The following is a 14,445-nucleotide window of genomic DNA, read 5'->3' on the forward strand; positions in this document are numbered from 1 at the left end:
CACACAATTGTGCCCTGTGTGCATGACTCTGTCGGCTGATAGTAATTGACCAGGCGAGATTCTAAATTCTGTATTTGTGTCTGTGTGCGTAAGCGTAAATGCTGTTTGTGTGTGTGTGTGTGTGTGCGTGTGTGTGTGTGTGTGTGTGTGTGTGTGTGCATGCTGAGTGTCTGACAGTCTTCACTTCCACATTAATATTAACTGACACTTTAATTTGGATGGGAAATAGAGCATTTTACCGCCAGTTTGTCTGAGTACCGGGTGGCGGGGATGGCTGTGTGACCTTTGCCTGTGTTTGCGTGTGCGTATGTTTGTCTATCAGCCTGCTTGTGTGTCCCTCTCTCTGCAACCTCTTTGCCGGCTTTTTTTCTCCCTCTCCTTGCCAACCCACACCTCTCCTGTTGCATGCTGTCTTCTCCTTTACACCCTCTTTCAATCTTGTCTCATTTCCGCTCTGCAATACTTACTTTTCAATGTACCTGAGGCAATTTCTGTCAATCTAACCACTTCATTAAGTTAAAAAAGCATTCCCTTCCACTATCGCATACTTTCTGTCTTTGTTTAGAGCAAACTAAACCTGCCACCATGCTTCCATTTGACCACTTAATTACAGCAAAATGTTTTGTTTATATTCTCTTGCTTCCTTTCATCATCTCCTGAATCAAAGCATGTCGAACACTCTTCTCCCTTTTCTCGTCTTTTCATCACTTGAGGAGATACAGCTCTGATTACTCCTCTCATTCCTCCCATCTCCCAATCAGAGGAGGAGAGACAGTGAAGGGGTGGAGGATTTTGGATGACATTGTTAACGACCCATATACATAAACAAGCCAAAGCACAGCACTTTGTTACGTTCAACTCTCTGACTCATAAGAAGACTCACAGACTTGCATATAAACTCTGGACATGGTTTGTGACAAGATATAACTTGCCAACGTTTGTGTGTGCATGTGCTAGAGAGTATTCATTGATTGAATGTGTTTGTAGGTCATATCTCATCAGAAAAACTACATAATCGGTCATTTGTTGGTCATGCAACCTCTTGTGATCATGACTGTCCCTCTTTCATTAGGAAAAAGGCGTGGGCATAGTGCTGCAAAATCTCTTGGTGCTTGGTGTCTGACTTGGCACTGGAAGCCACAGCATCCTGTCTTTCACCAACAGCCAGGGTTGAGTTTAGAAACCATCGTAATCACATTTAGAAGAAACCAACAAAGTAGTTTTAGTTTTATGAACTTAACCAAAACTCAACCATAGATATACCAGACTAGAAAACAACCATTATTAATCATTGTTGTTAGGTTCATAAGGGTTATTTTGAAAGGTACTGACAAATGACCTGTTTTGTAATTCAAATATGAGGATCAAGAAGGAGTTAGGAATTAGGAGCAAGAAGCCATTTCTTATTAGTCATCAGCTGGTACATGAGTCTCTCAAACCCCCCTTCCCGGTTTCATTCGTTTTTAGGTCACGCAATTCTCGATATCCCAGCAGTTAAACAGTTCCCAAGCTGTGTTACAACATATTTCAAGGGAGCTTTGAATGGATCGTATAATGAGTATGATACATTTGAAACCTTGGTAAGTACATTCTAAACAAATGTGTCAACCTTAGAAAACTTTGCTGACCCCATCTGCATATCAAGTCAACTCACATGGGGACTACAACGCTAAAATATACTGACCCTATAAATACTTTAATCATAACAAAGTTGGCCTGTCTGGTGAGCATAAAGAATAAAACGTGTGAGATGCAAATGAGAAAACAAGAAATGACAAATAGAAAGAGCGACTGTCGGGAGATATCTCTTTGCCACTAAGTCTTATGAAATAAGCAGTCTCGCACTTGACAACTTCATTTGCGGAGGCTGACATCATTATCTTCTCCAAACCAAAATACATACTCACATGCTGACAAAACTAGCTCTGAAAATCTCTTCCACATATACAAATGCTTAGTCAAACATGGATTGATTCACACATCTCCATCTTCCTGTAACTACACACACACACACACATTTTATAAACTCTGCTCGTGTACAATTTCCTCCTCCCACATCCCCCCTCCTTGCTCCCCCCTAACCCATCTCTTGACTTCTTATCCTCTCAGAGGATTTGATTAGATGCACAAATTAGACCAAATGCTATTTTCATTTAGAAATGGGGAAGATAGAGGGTTCCATTACAGGAGAGCCAGAGGGTCTCAGCTCCGACGAAAGAACTTGATCCCAGATGAAAGCAATTTAAGTGCAAGTTTGGTATATAATAATACTAATTCACCAATTCATTTTATGAGGTGAAAGGCTTTAAATTACTGACAGTTGCTCAGTGGTCATGTTGGTAAGCTTAAAGTGTTTTCAATACCAGTGTATAAGTTTTGTGAGTGTGAGCATGTTGAGGATGAGGGTTCTGTTGATAGAATTAAATAATTTACTGATAATAATGCATATAGCACAAGCTATAGTATAGACCAGCTGTATCCTACAACTGTATGTAGATAGGGCAGTGTCATTGTGTGTGTCTGATGAAGAAAATGGGAGAAACCATGTTGTATTATCATATATAAAGGGAGAAACCATGTTGCATTATCATATAAATACACACTGTACATGCATACAGTATATATAATGTCTAAACTAAACACAGTACAAAATGTGTAACACACTTGACTCATAGTGGCAGATTCAGTACAGCTGTTGCAAATGACCTACAAAGCCATATAAACTACTAATGTTATTAACTGTATCCTTTGTGGAGTAGTTAGTGGCTGATTTTGCCAGTTTCCTAACCACAAACTAGAGAAGTCTGTAATTAAATAGTATTTTTGTATATATTAATGCATGTCCATGAGGGATACTGCTTCTTGTAGAAGTAGAAGATTCAGAAAAAAAGATAAGTAAGACAAAGTAAAAGATACATTAAATCGAGAGAGAGAAAAAAGCATGTGATGAGCAATCCATATAAAAGGCACATTAATGGGGCTTTGAGCAATTTAATGCAAATATGTAAGAGTAGTAGCCTACTTTAGATTCAATACCAAGAAAGAAACAAATAAGTGACACAGATTTCTAAGAATTGAGCAACTGCTTGGACAAAGTGCATATCAGCCATGTACTGTATCATCAAATAACAGAATAACACAGGGTTTAAAAAAAACAGCGGAGACAGGACCATACATAGATGTCAACAGAGATGAGAGAGGTGTGGGTGTGTGTGTGAGACACTGAGAAACTGAGAGATTGCTTTAATCAAAAAAAAGATGCAAAAACAATTTGAATGGAAGGTCCATCTGGATTTTGTATGAAAATATAAATATGTACTGTTTGTCTTCTAACACTTTAACTTAACGTACAGTGAAGTTAAACCATTGTCACTCGACTTATCATGAGAGGCAGAAAGCCTTAGCCTGACGTGCCCTCTCCTCTCTTCATCCTTAATGACTACCATTAAGGCTGTTTTGACAGAAAATCACCACCTTTCTTTTAACTGTGGGAGGCCGTCCACCCACATTGTTCATGTGGAAGAGCATGGAGGCTGACTGGAAACTTTATTATCCTCATTATTTTCTAATGAAAATACACATTTGCAGGCAGACGTGGACAAATACACACACAGGTAACCTCACTCAGTAAGGCCATTGCTTTTCAGAGTGGTGTGCCATCTTTTACATTTCAAAGAAAACCTTAAAAGATACTGTAAAGCTACAAATTTCAAATTTGGCTTGTCCTCCAAAACACCACCTCAGGCACAGTTTCCCTACAGGCAAATGAACTGCCTTGATTCTCTCAACAAATCTGACATAACTTAACATCTTCACTAGCATAAATGCAGTAAATTTGGTCAAAGTGATGTCAGCGCACAGACTCCGGAGCACTTTTGCTGGCTTTTTAAAAAAAAATTTTTTTTTAAACTAGATCTTAAAAGCCGACGTGTTCCCCTGCAGCGAGGCAGCACAATTTTGTCAGCATCACTTGCAAAGGTTTTGAAGAGGACTGATCCTTTCATGAGTCTGTTGATGTGTACGCTACAGTTTAGATGTGGGGCCTCTCAGAAGGCTCTGCTCTGCTTGTATCTGACAAACAAAATAGCCCAGTTTTGATATGTTGAACTCAAGTTTTTCACTGTGATTTCTGGGGTGAAATAAATGCCCCAGCAACAGGTTCATTTGTACATTATTTGGGGGAAAAAGTGAAAGCCCTAAGATGTACACCCGCACACAAACAACACACAGAGCTTTGCTCATCTATGTATTACATCTTTATCTTGATTTCCAAATCATATATCAAGCAATCTCATCTTTTTTTTCTTTGTCTTTTCCTGCATCTCTCTATCTCTCTATATCTATAGCTCCCTCTATTTGATTACGTGGGGCTGCTGTTGTCTGTGTGGCCAGTACTCAAAAAGCTTGGCTTTGATTGATTACTTGCATCTCCACCTCCCTTCCGCTCCTCCTTTCCCTCTTTGTAGTCCATTAGTTATGGTAATGTTAAGGTTAAATACATCTTAACTTGCTGGCAATTGATTTACGCATCCCCACCCATAAACATTCCCTTTTTCCCTTTTTTTCCTCTCCTCCTCTTCCTCATTATGCCCCCCCCCCCCCACCTCCATCTCCACCCTCCCTGTATAATGTATAACTTTTCAGGACGTGCTGTTTGGGTTTGCAAGCGCTTGGGCTAAAAGTGAGGCTTGGCTGTCAGCTCCACTGTAAAGGCTGCTGACAGAGCTCGGACTCGAGGGTCAGATAATGAATGTGCTATGTCTTACAAACAGACAGAAGTATGAGCAATGTCTCTGCCAGCAGGCCAAACATGCTCAAACTCACTCTCGGAGACAAAGAAACATGGCTAGTTTTATTTTGGCTAGTTATAAATGAAAAAAATGAAAGTACATGCTCGCAGACACGCAAAATATACATGGTTGTCCTACTGTACTAGTAAGGACCTTTATCATTTTCTAATCACCAACAAAAACTGTACTGGCATACTTTTAAATCACATATAATTCTAGTTCTAACCTTAACTGTACAGTAGGGGTGCAAGATATATCGACTCAATATCGTTATCGCAATATATCGAAAGTGTCTCAATGAGTATCCAATATTTTGTTTTTGTGGAGCGCTGCGTCCTGTCCGTTGGCTGTGTGACTTAGTTGTGTTGGATTTAAAGCCCGCTTGAAACGCTATAATGATCATCATTTCACTGGCCAGTTACCGTGCCACTTGCACCTGTTAGTGCACGTCAGCGCACGGGTCCACTACGTGACAAACCCTATGGAGCGTACCACGTGTGTGCGTATTTCGACAGAGTGACAGTGCAAGTGAAGAAATAGATAGAGACAACTAAACGGAACGAATCAGAGAAGCGAAAGAAAAGTTGTGTCCTGTTCCCTTTATTTATTTTATACTGTACAACCAGTAAAACATGTCCTGTTCGGTAGACATGGTCCTTATTTATTTATTCATGTTGTACCAGTCCAATATGACTTGAAATGAACCTTGTGTCATAAGAAAACTTGTTTAATTTGTTATGAATCTATTGTGATGCGTTTTCCCATAACTTTTGTAATTTTACATATGTTTAAAAATATCGAAAATTAATATCGATATCGCAATATTCAAAATCGATATAGGTTTGGTAGTGAACACACTAACATATGCTGAGAAATTTGGTGTTTTTAGCTGAGCTAGACAGGAAAATATGCCGTTAAAACAGTTCGGTGATGCGGTTTTTCCCTCATTGTTCTCTATGAAGTATGCTGGAAGTGCTTTAATGTAGCGTTTTATGTGGAATGAGCACTTTGCCGGACTCTGATTCAAAAATAGCCTTTTATTAGCTACATTGCTTGTAAGGAAATAACGGGAGTAACAGGTAAACCATCTTTGAAAGTGACTTATTTACATAAATCATTGATAATTATTCAAAGAAACTTTAAAGTGTTAAATTGAGAACAGAATTTGGTCTAATCCGCTAGGCTACAGCAGTCAACCTGGAAAAAGCACTGGTATTTGTCCTGCGGCTGCCTCTCCTCCACTGTGAATGGACAGCTGGGTAAAAAGTGACAGTGACGAACGCAGCTTTTTACCCAAAGTTGGAAATTTTTCTACGGCCAGAAAAAAAGCATGCAGCACTCAGCGCAGAATAGACGCTCAGCACCTCGTCATGCTGCTGGTGTTTGTAGCATCATATGAATATGGGGCGCCCCCAATGCAAAGCATTAAAAACGTATAGTGGCTTTAGGAAAAAACGCTTTGATGGATGCACAACACTTCCAGGTAGTGCACTCTGGATCATTTAGTTAATATAGAGATAACATGCAGACGTTTTTTCCCCATCGACCAATCGATTGGTTGAAGTGTAGGCTGAATATCAGTCGGGCAAGATTTCCGTTGGTTGAATACAGTCCTACTAATAACACTATATTTGTTGTTAAAACAATAAGAATTTCAGCTTTAAACTTAGGTCCTAACCTCAAAGACAAGAATAAGTTTGCCCACTGACAATGTGTGAATGGGCCTGAAAGACGTCCCTTTGCAAATATGTCCTCACCTCAGATGACAACCTAAAATGGTTGTTTCCATGATAGAATTGCAAGAGCATGCATGTAGACAGACAAACACAGAGGCACATAACATCACATTCACACCCTGACAGAATACACACTCATGCTCACACTCGGGAGTGTTAATGTGAAAGCCTCAACACTTCAGGGACACAGTGAACCCCAGATCCATCTTGGCCCTGACAGCGGTCCTCCATTAGCCACACACACAAAAAATGGTTGCAGAATGCACACATAGAGTACTTTGTCAGAAACACACACAACGCTAATGCATCAACAGGGTGCATTTACACACACACACACACACACACACACACAATGCAGTACTGCTGCTGCTCAAAAACAAACACAATTCTAATAAATAAACACTGTGCACTTTCTCAATTTTAACATCTTTCTGCAAAACATAACCACACATCTGAATGCACAGAGGAAGACATAAGTGAAAACACAAATTAACTAATGCAAATGTGAACACAAGACAGACTCACCTGTCTCTAACTCCAGCAGTGATGTTATGAAGGTGATTGGCAGCTCCATCAGCACAAGCCCTCAAGAGAGCTACAGAAAGATAGACAGAGAGAAACCTTAACTTGTGTAACTGCAGGCAATTACTTTTTACAAAACTAGTACACCTTACATTCACTGAAGACACGCCTGCCTTTTAAAATATAACCAAGTTACTGTTACATATGAACCAGTTCAAACTGGTGAAAACGATGTGTAGTGTCACAATAAACCAGTTTCCACTTATGCAGAGGTATGCTTAGCTTACAGTATGTCCATTCCACTTCAGATGTTTTGATGGTTGAGTCAATTTGAAAGTTCCTATCTGGTTGCTTGCTAACTGGTGGCATACAGGTGTAACTTTCTCTACGTGCTTCACTAACATTATTCCCTCCCAAAAAACTCATCACATTTAGTGAGAGCCTCAGTGCAGACAGGAAACACCACTTGTGATTAATGCCACAGGAGAGGGGTGCAAACAAAAATGGCACTTACTAAGAATACTTGGCATTGTATATTTTGTTGAGCAAAGAATTAAGAATGGAAAGACTGGAAATTTATGAGTGCAAGTTGTACAGCGTACAAGGATGTTCAAATATATTATTCTCAGTTAAGGCTGCAAGGTGCTGTTTGTAGAAGAAAAATCACACATGAGACATCTTTCCAGTGCTACTCCTGATAAATATACTGCATGCTCTCTCATTTTAAAGCAACACTACTGCAGGTAACTTTTTCCACTTCGGTCCTCCTACAGGTTGGAAGCGGAATTGTCCATTACATTACATTATGCAAGTTTGCCAGATCGGGTAGCGGATCTGTAGTTCGAAACTGGACAATGTAATGTAATGGACAATTCTGCTTCCAACATGTAGCGGGACCGAAGCGGGAAAAGTTACCTACCTATGTTGCTTTAAAAGGTGTCCAGGAGTTTTGTGAGGACACCTACAGTTCTATAGCCTGCTGGCTTGATTTTTAAAAGGCAACATAGACACCTAACAATGCAAAGCACTGATCTACGAGACACTTGTTTTGTAAGAATTGTTTAGATAAGTGCCATATAATAAAAGATGTTATTATACACAGATGCAGAAAGATCAATGTCATGTTACTTTATACAATAGACTATAAGAGTGCTGAATGAACAAGAACAAGTTTATAGAAAAAGGAAACAACAACGTGCAATTTAAACTCAGCACTAGTTTAGACAAGGATTGTAACATGCTTTGTGAAGATGCACGTAAATAAAAATTTGCATTATATTTTGGCTCAACACAAATAAAATTTTATTATTCAATTATTTTGACAACACTATCAGACACATGTACTAAGTGTATTGAATGTAAAGTAAACATGTAACATTGCATGTGGGATTGCAGGGAAATAATAAAATTTTGGAAAGTAAAACGTGATAGACAGAATCCCCTCTGTAGACATTTTGAACTTAAAACTAAGAAAGAAGGAATATATACACTAACACATGACATGACGTGTGTATCTTGCAAGGCAAACGGCTTATTGCTCTTTATTGGGAGAAAGCAAACAGACCAAGAATTAAAGAATGGATTAACAAAATGGCATCATGTATGGTGTTCAAGAAGAAATCTTGGAAACCTTTTATTACATTCCTTAGCAATGCAAGGGTTAGACAAAAATGTTATAGTTTCTTAAAAACAATATACACTCACTTGTGAGACAGGAATAGCACTGAGAGTACTACCTAGAGCGTAGGCATCTTTTTTCTTTTGGTACTGCTGTGTTTTTTTGTTTTGTTTTTTTCTGTGTGGGTTTATGACACCCATTCATCTGTTGTTAGTAATAAGTTATTGTAATGTTTTCTTATTGTGTTATTGGGAAAGGTCTGGGGAATGGGGTGAGGGAGGGGAAACATTGGTTGTCCTTATCATTGATTTGTAACTAATAAACATTGTTCACAAAAAATGAAAAACCTTGGCATGACTTCAATCACTGCAAAAGTTTGAATAAGGTCCAAATTAGTTTGAAAGAAAATTTCTGCAATAACAAAAATAACAAAAGGCACGCTACATAGACCATAGACCAATACATTTGATTTGACCCTTTGAAGGCAAAGTAAGTGAAAGTGCACTTATCTTTTCTGATTTTAAAAACAGACAAATGAGCCATTCTTAAAAATGGTATTCTAGTTGCACTAAATTAGATGCAAACTATTTGCAAATGTATGCACTTCCATGGCCTCTATTCTATTCAAATTGAACAGGCACCCTATTATTTTAGAGTCTTTTTCTGTTTGGAGCTGCTGTGGTGCGCACAGGGGAAAAACTTCAAAGTATCAGCTGTAGTTTTATACTTGCACCTACTTTCAAACTAACTAAAGCCTGCACCAAAGAGATGGGCAACTGTAGTACACGTGTTCCGTCTCATCGGCTTTGTTTCTCCAAATGTGTCCATTCCCTAAACCCATACTGAAGCCTCTGTGAATGTCATTTGTTTCTTTGCAAAAAACAGTAATACAAGAGGTTATAATATGAAGAATACGTTCCAGTCACAGCTGTCTATTACACATGTGAACTGTGCAAGCACACATTCCTGGAAGTTGACTTTGTACTTGATCAGCGTATTTTTACTATATACATACGTTTGCTACTGTGATAAAATCCTGTCTCACAGTGCTCAAATTATTTGTTTATTGGTGAATGCACGCCTTAGTCTAGGGAAACAGTGGTTAAACACAGACTAAGGGTGTCACGGTTCTCCAAATCCATGATTCAATTTGACTTTTGATTTTGATTAGATTCAATTTAAACATTTTTTCGTCAATGCCACAATAAGAGCTACTATGGCAGAAGGGTATTTTACAACAACAGTTTGAGTTTCTCAGAATTTACAAGGTGCAATTGACTGCACCATGAGTTTAACAAGGGGCAGTTCAGGAAATTTGGAGAGCCAAAAACTGATTGCTGCATCAGTTGATGCATGCAAATGATGAAATGAATCGTACACAAACACATTAGATGATGTTTTGTTGCCGGTGGTTGCGCATGTCTCCGGCCGTTCTGCACGCTGTTTATTATGCAGGCTGAGAAGGGCTCCCTGCTTCCCCTGCCCTGGCCGAAATGCTACCTGCATGTGTGAAGGCTAGACGAAAAAAGGGGACACGGCGAATCTTTAGAAGAACCACAGCCGAGCCGCGCCTGATTAACTGCGTGTTACGAGAGTAGCATTAGTTTGATCAAGAATATTAGGAGTGACGTCACGGAATGTGCGGTCAAGCAAGGAGAGCAAGCGGTAACGGTGTCTGAGTGAGAGTAACTTAGCTAACTTTTTTAGTTTGGCTTTGAAGAAAAGGGAGATGGAAAAGAGAAAGCAAAGATAGTCACAATGTAAAGTAAGTTTCACTGAACAATAAAACAACAAGCTTCTTAACACACGGTGGCTTCATCTGTTCTTAATACTGCCGGTAAAGTGAAGGGTGTAACCCCTAAAAGAGCACTGACCCTGGAACGAACGTCTCCCCTGTGCTTCTGAACCACGTTCTGGAAGCCTGGAACAACAAAGGTGTAACACTCGCTTATAATTTAATACTGACATGTGCTCCAAACACGCACTGCACTAGTGTTTAAAAGCCATGAACACAATTGCATGCCCACACAGGTGATTTCTCTTTCGTTGGCTGACTAGGGCTCTTCTCTTGTGTTGGTCCCTCAGTCTCCTATAAGCTTTGTTGCACCTGACATTTTGACTTGTCAAGGCAGCAAAAGCGCAGACGAAACAGATTTTGTTCACAATGGCTCAGTTCGGTTTGTTTGTCTGTTTGTCAGCAGAATTAGAGAAAAGGCCCAATTTTTATTAAACTTAGTGAAAGAGAGTAGCATGGGCCAAGGAAGAACTCATTAAACTGTGGAGCGGATCCGAATCAGGGGGCAGATACAAAAATTAATTTCCCCTTTTGTTAAGAATACAAGACAGGGCATGACAGAGGTCTGCGCTCTCCGAGTGCCCTTCTAGATTTCATATAATCAATTACACCAATCCTTTCCCTGCTATGACCTGCCAAAATATCTTCTGTAAAAAAAGAATGGTCTTATTAGTTCAAAATACACGGCTTTCGGTTTGGTCCAACTTCAATCTAAGCAGAAGTTTAATCAATCAGAATACACCAGTCTGTGTATGCAGGTCCTTTAATGCATTACCTTTCTCATAAAACATTTGCAAAGATGATTTTTTCTGACAGTCTGAAGACTTTATCATGTACATCCATATGTGCTCGCTGAGTCTTCTTCTCTTGCCTTTGATGTCGCATTGCTAAGTTTCTTTGTGCGTAGCTACCAACTGTCGATCAGCAGAATGGTGTTTAATGATCATTGTCAGTGTAGTTTACATTGCCCACGTGTGCGTGTCCATGCGTCCTAATGCACACAAACTAAATACTAACAAAATGGGAAGCTCTCATGAAAACATTGCTCCACGGTGCTTTTAGTGTTCAAAACTCCACAGGGTACCTTTAACTGGGGAGTCAGAGACAATCTAAAAACAAAACTAACTTCTTTCAAAAATGGTATTTACTTGAAGAATATCACCTTGTATTCTAAGGTATTTAATTATTAATGAGACAAAACTACCTACTACCTACCTCACACTTCAGGGTTAAATCACCATCAAGACTTTCTACTTGTAATTTGCTTTGATTTGCTCACCTCACAGGCATGAATTAAATATTACAGTTTGCACTTCTGTTCTCCAGATTGTACACTGTAATAACACCTCTAGGTGCAGAGTTTAAACTTAGCATAACTACCATCTTCACAGCAGCAGTTATTTCTATAGCTAGCACGCATAACAATACAGCATGTGCAAAGCATTCTGTGTCACACCTACATGCTGTAAAATAAGTAGACTAGTTTAAAGGAGAGGAATGATTATTTTGATACAGGAGGGTATCCTTCTAAATCTAACTATCCCAGGCTTGAGAGTTTACCAAGTGAGAGAATGCAGACGCATTTGCAATGATGTAAATAAGACACTTTCTCAAGGCAGTGCTTTTATTCATAACCCTGCTGTCGCTGTTTCTCGTCAAGAAATGATTGGAATGTAAATGACTCATTATCTCTGACAGAGTGCAAAGGCTGAGAAACTTTTCAAACAATAACTTTGAAAAACAGAGAAACTCTTCTTTAAGCTTGGTGGTGACAGACTGTAAAACTATCAGTGTGTGTATATATATATATATACTAACAAACTGAATAATTTTCAGATTTTTACAGTTACTTCTGTCTGTCAATCATTTACTTAGCTTTGTGTGCGCACACACACACACACACACACACACACAGAGAGACATTAGTCTGAGAATCACCAAATTGACATGTGTTTAATACAGTCTGGTCAAGTTGAAATTAATTAAAGTTATATGGACCAGCTAGACTTGAAACATCAATGGCTGTGATCATCTAACCAACTTCCCGGGGGAAACCCTTTACATTGTTTAAAACCTTTTTCTGCTGTGTATGCATTAGTAATTTATGTTATATTGTATGTCCCTGTATGTTAAAAATGTCACAGCAAAGCACTTTGTTCCCTGTGTTAAGGCTGATGTCCAACCATATAACAAGTTGTGTTGCTTTTCTTGTGTCTGTACGTCAAATAGTCAAGAGTGCGCTTCTTCTGTCATTTTAGGATTATTGTTTTTGACTCCAAATTCACATAAACCGGGGCAACCTTATTGAGAAGTTAACCTTTATTGTAAGGGAAAGGCCTGTGCGATCATCTGGCGTAAGCGGCTAAAACTGAACTCCATCTGCACTTTATTCACAGGCAGTGAAGATACAATTACTGTCATTCTTCCACTGAAAACAATGACTTGCCGGCTGCTTGAAGTACGCCACAACTGTAAATGCAACAGCCTAACCGACTCCTCCTCAGAGCGTATGGGTTTTACAAACAAGCTCAACAGAAAATCACATCTAGGGACATAGCAGCCAAATGAATTCTGCTGATGGTACGATGTGAGCTTAGCGGAGACAGCAGAAGCGGTCAGTGGAGATGACCTTGTAAATTAACTAGCTATAATAATCCCTCCCTGCAGGCTTCAGAACCAACTCCTCCTGTCACTTACTCTGCTGGATGACAGATACATATGGTTGTCAGGAGATAATGCACTTCCACACACAGTACTTAACCTGTCATTTCAGTGCTTTGTAATCATCCGTTTTGCCGAGTTTGATGCAGGAAAGATGCATTTACATGTTCATGCAGAAACACACACACACACACACACACACACACACACACACACACACAGCTGTGGGGAACATCTATAGCAGGCAAGCAGGCAAGTATTGATGAGGTTAGTGGTAAGGATTAATACCAATCAGTATGGGGCTTTAGCATAGCACAGAAGAGGGCAAACGGTCACGGAGAGCGGTGAAAAGATTATTATCCTTATTATGATGCCTTGAAGTCCTCCCTTCATCTATCAGTCCACCTCTCCCCCTCCACCTGTCACCCTGTCTCCAGATCCACCATCTCTATACCTTGCCTCAAATTTGATTGATTTCCTGCACAAAAATCTCATTTTCTTTTTTTCGAGCTCTACTCTATTCATCTATCCTTCGCTTTGTCATTCTTGGTGGCAAAATTTCACCAGCTCTTCCACTCATTCTCTTTTCCATCAACAGTTTTACAGGGATTATCTTTTTAACTTCCTTACAGCTTCTCTCTTCAAATTCTCCGTGTACATTCACTCCATCTGACACATGGGCTTAAATGCAGAAGTTTAGGAAGTGAGAGAGTGTGTGTGTGTGTGTGTGTGTGTGTGTGTGTGTGTGTGTGTGTGCGCAGCCACATCACCCAACCGGCCTTGATTGCAAGGCTGACACTCAACTGGCTGATGGGTGATGTTCATAAACTTCAACAAGCTGCTCCACATCAGCAAATGATGAAATCAGGCACAGGCCTGGTTTTCTCTTGTAGAGAGTTACCTCTGCTGATTGCTTTATTGATTTGCTTGTTTGTGTTGTTACACAGTGAAGTAAGTGAGGCATCTGTAAGTAAGTAAATGAGTCACTGATTGATTGACTGACTGAATAGGTGACTGACAAGATTAACAAGTGGGTGACTGATGGACTAGATGAGTGAGAGGGTGCGTGAGTGAGATATGCAGCATGATCCCACTTCACAACATCACACTCAGCAGCTGTAAACGAGCTTCCCTTTGATCAGTGTTGCACTCTTCCAGCCTCTATCGCTCCTTTGCTCCCTGCTGCTCTACCTCTCCCACAGGTGATGAGGGGGCCCAGGGGCAGCACATCAGAGAACCTGAGAGTGCTGTGTACGTGTACGTGTACGTGTGCGTGTGCGTGTGTTTGTAAGGGTGGAGACCTGGCTACGATGCCTCCAGGTA

The 14,445-nt window shown here is 39.8% G+C and overlaps 1 protein-coding gene across 3 annotated transcripts in view; it reads right to left on the reverse strand.

The window, feature by feature from the left end:
* Positions 1-14,445, reverse strand: part of tpk1 (thiamin pyrophosphokinase 1) — a 71,673-nt gene that overhangs the window by 43,881 nt on the left and 13,347 nt on the right. For all 3 annotated transcript variants that reach the window (XM_078280403.1, XM_078280404.1, XM_078280402.1), the window contains exon 4: positions 7,052-7,121. In XM_078280403.1, coding sequence (XP_078136529.1) covers positions 7,052-7,121 — 70 coding nt within the window. The remainder of the gene's footprint in view (positions 1-7,051; positions 7,122-14,445) is intronic.

This window comes from Sander vitreus, chromosome 22, assembly GCF_031162955.1.
Source record: "Sander vitreus isolate 19-12246 chromosome 22, sanVit1, whole genome shotgun sequence".
NCBI classification, from domain to species: domain Eukaryota; kingdom Metazoa; phylum Chordata; class Actinopteri; order Perciformes; family Percidae; genus Sander; species Sander vitreus.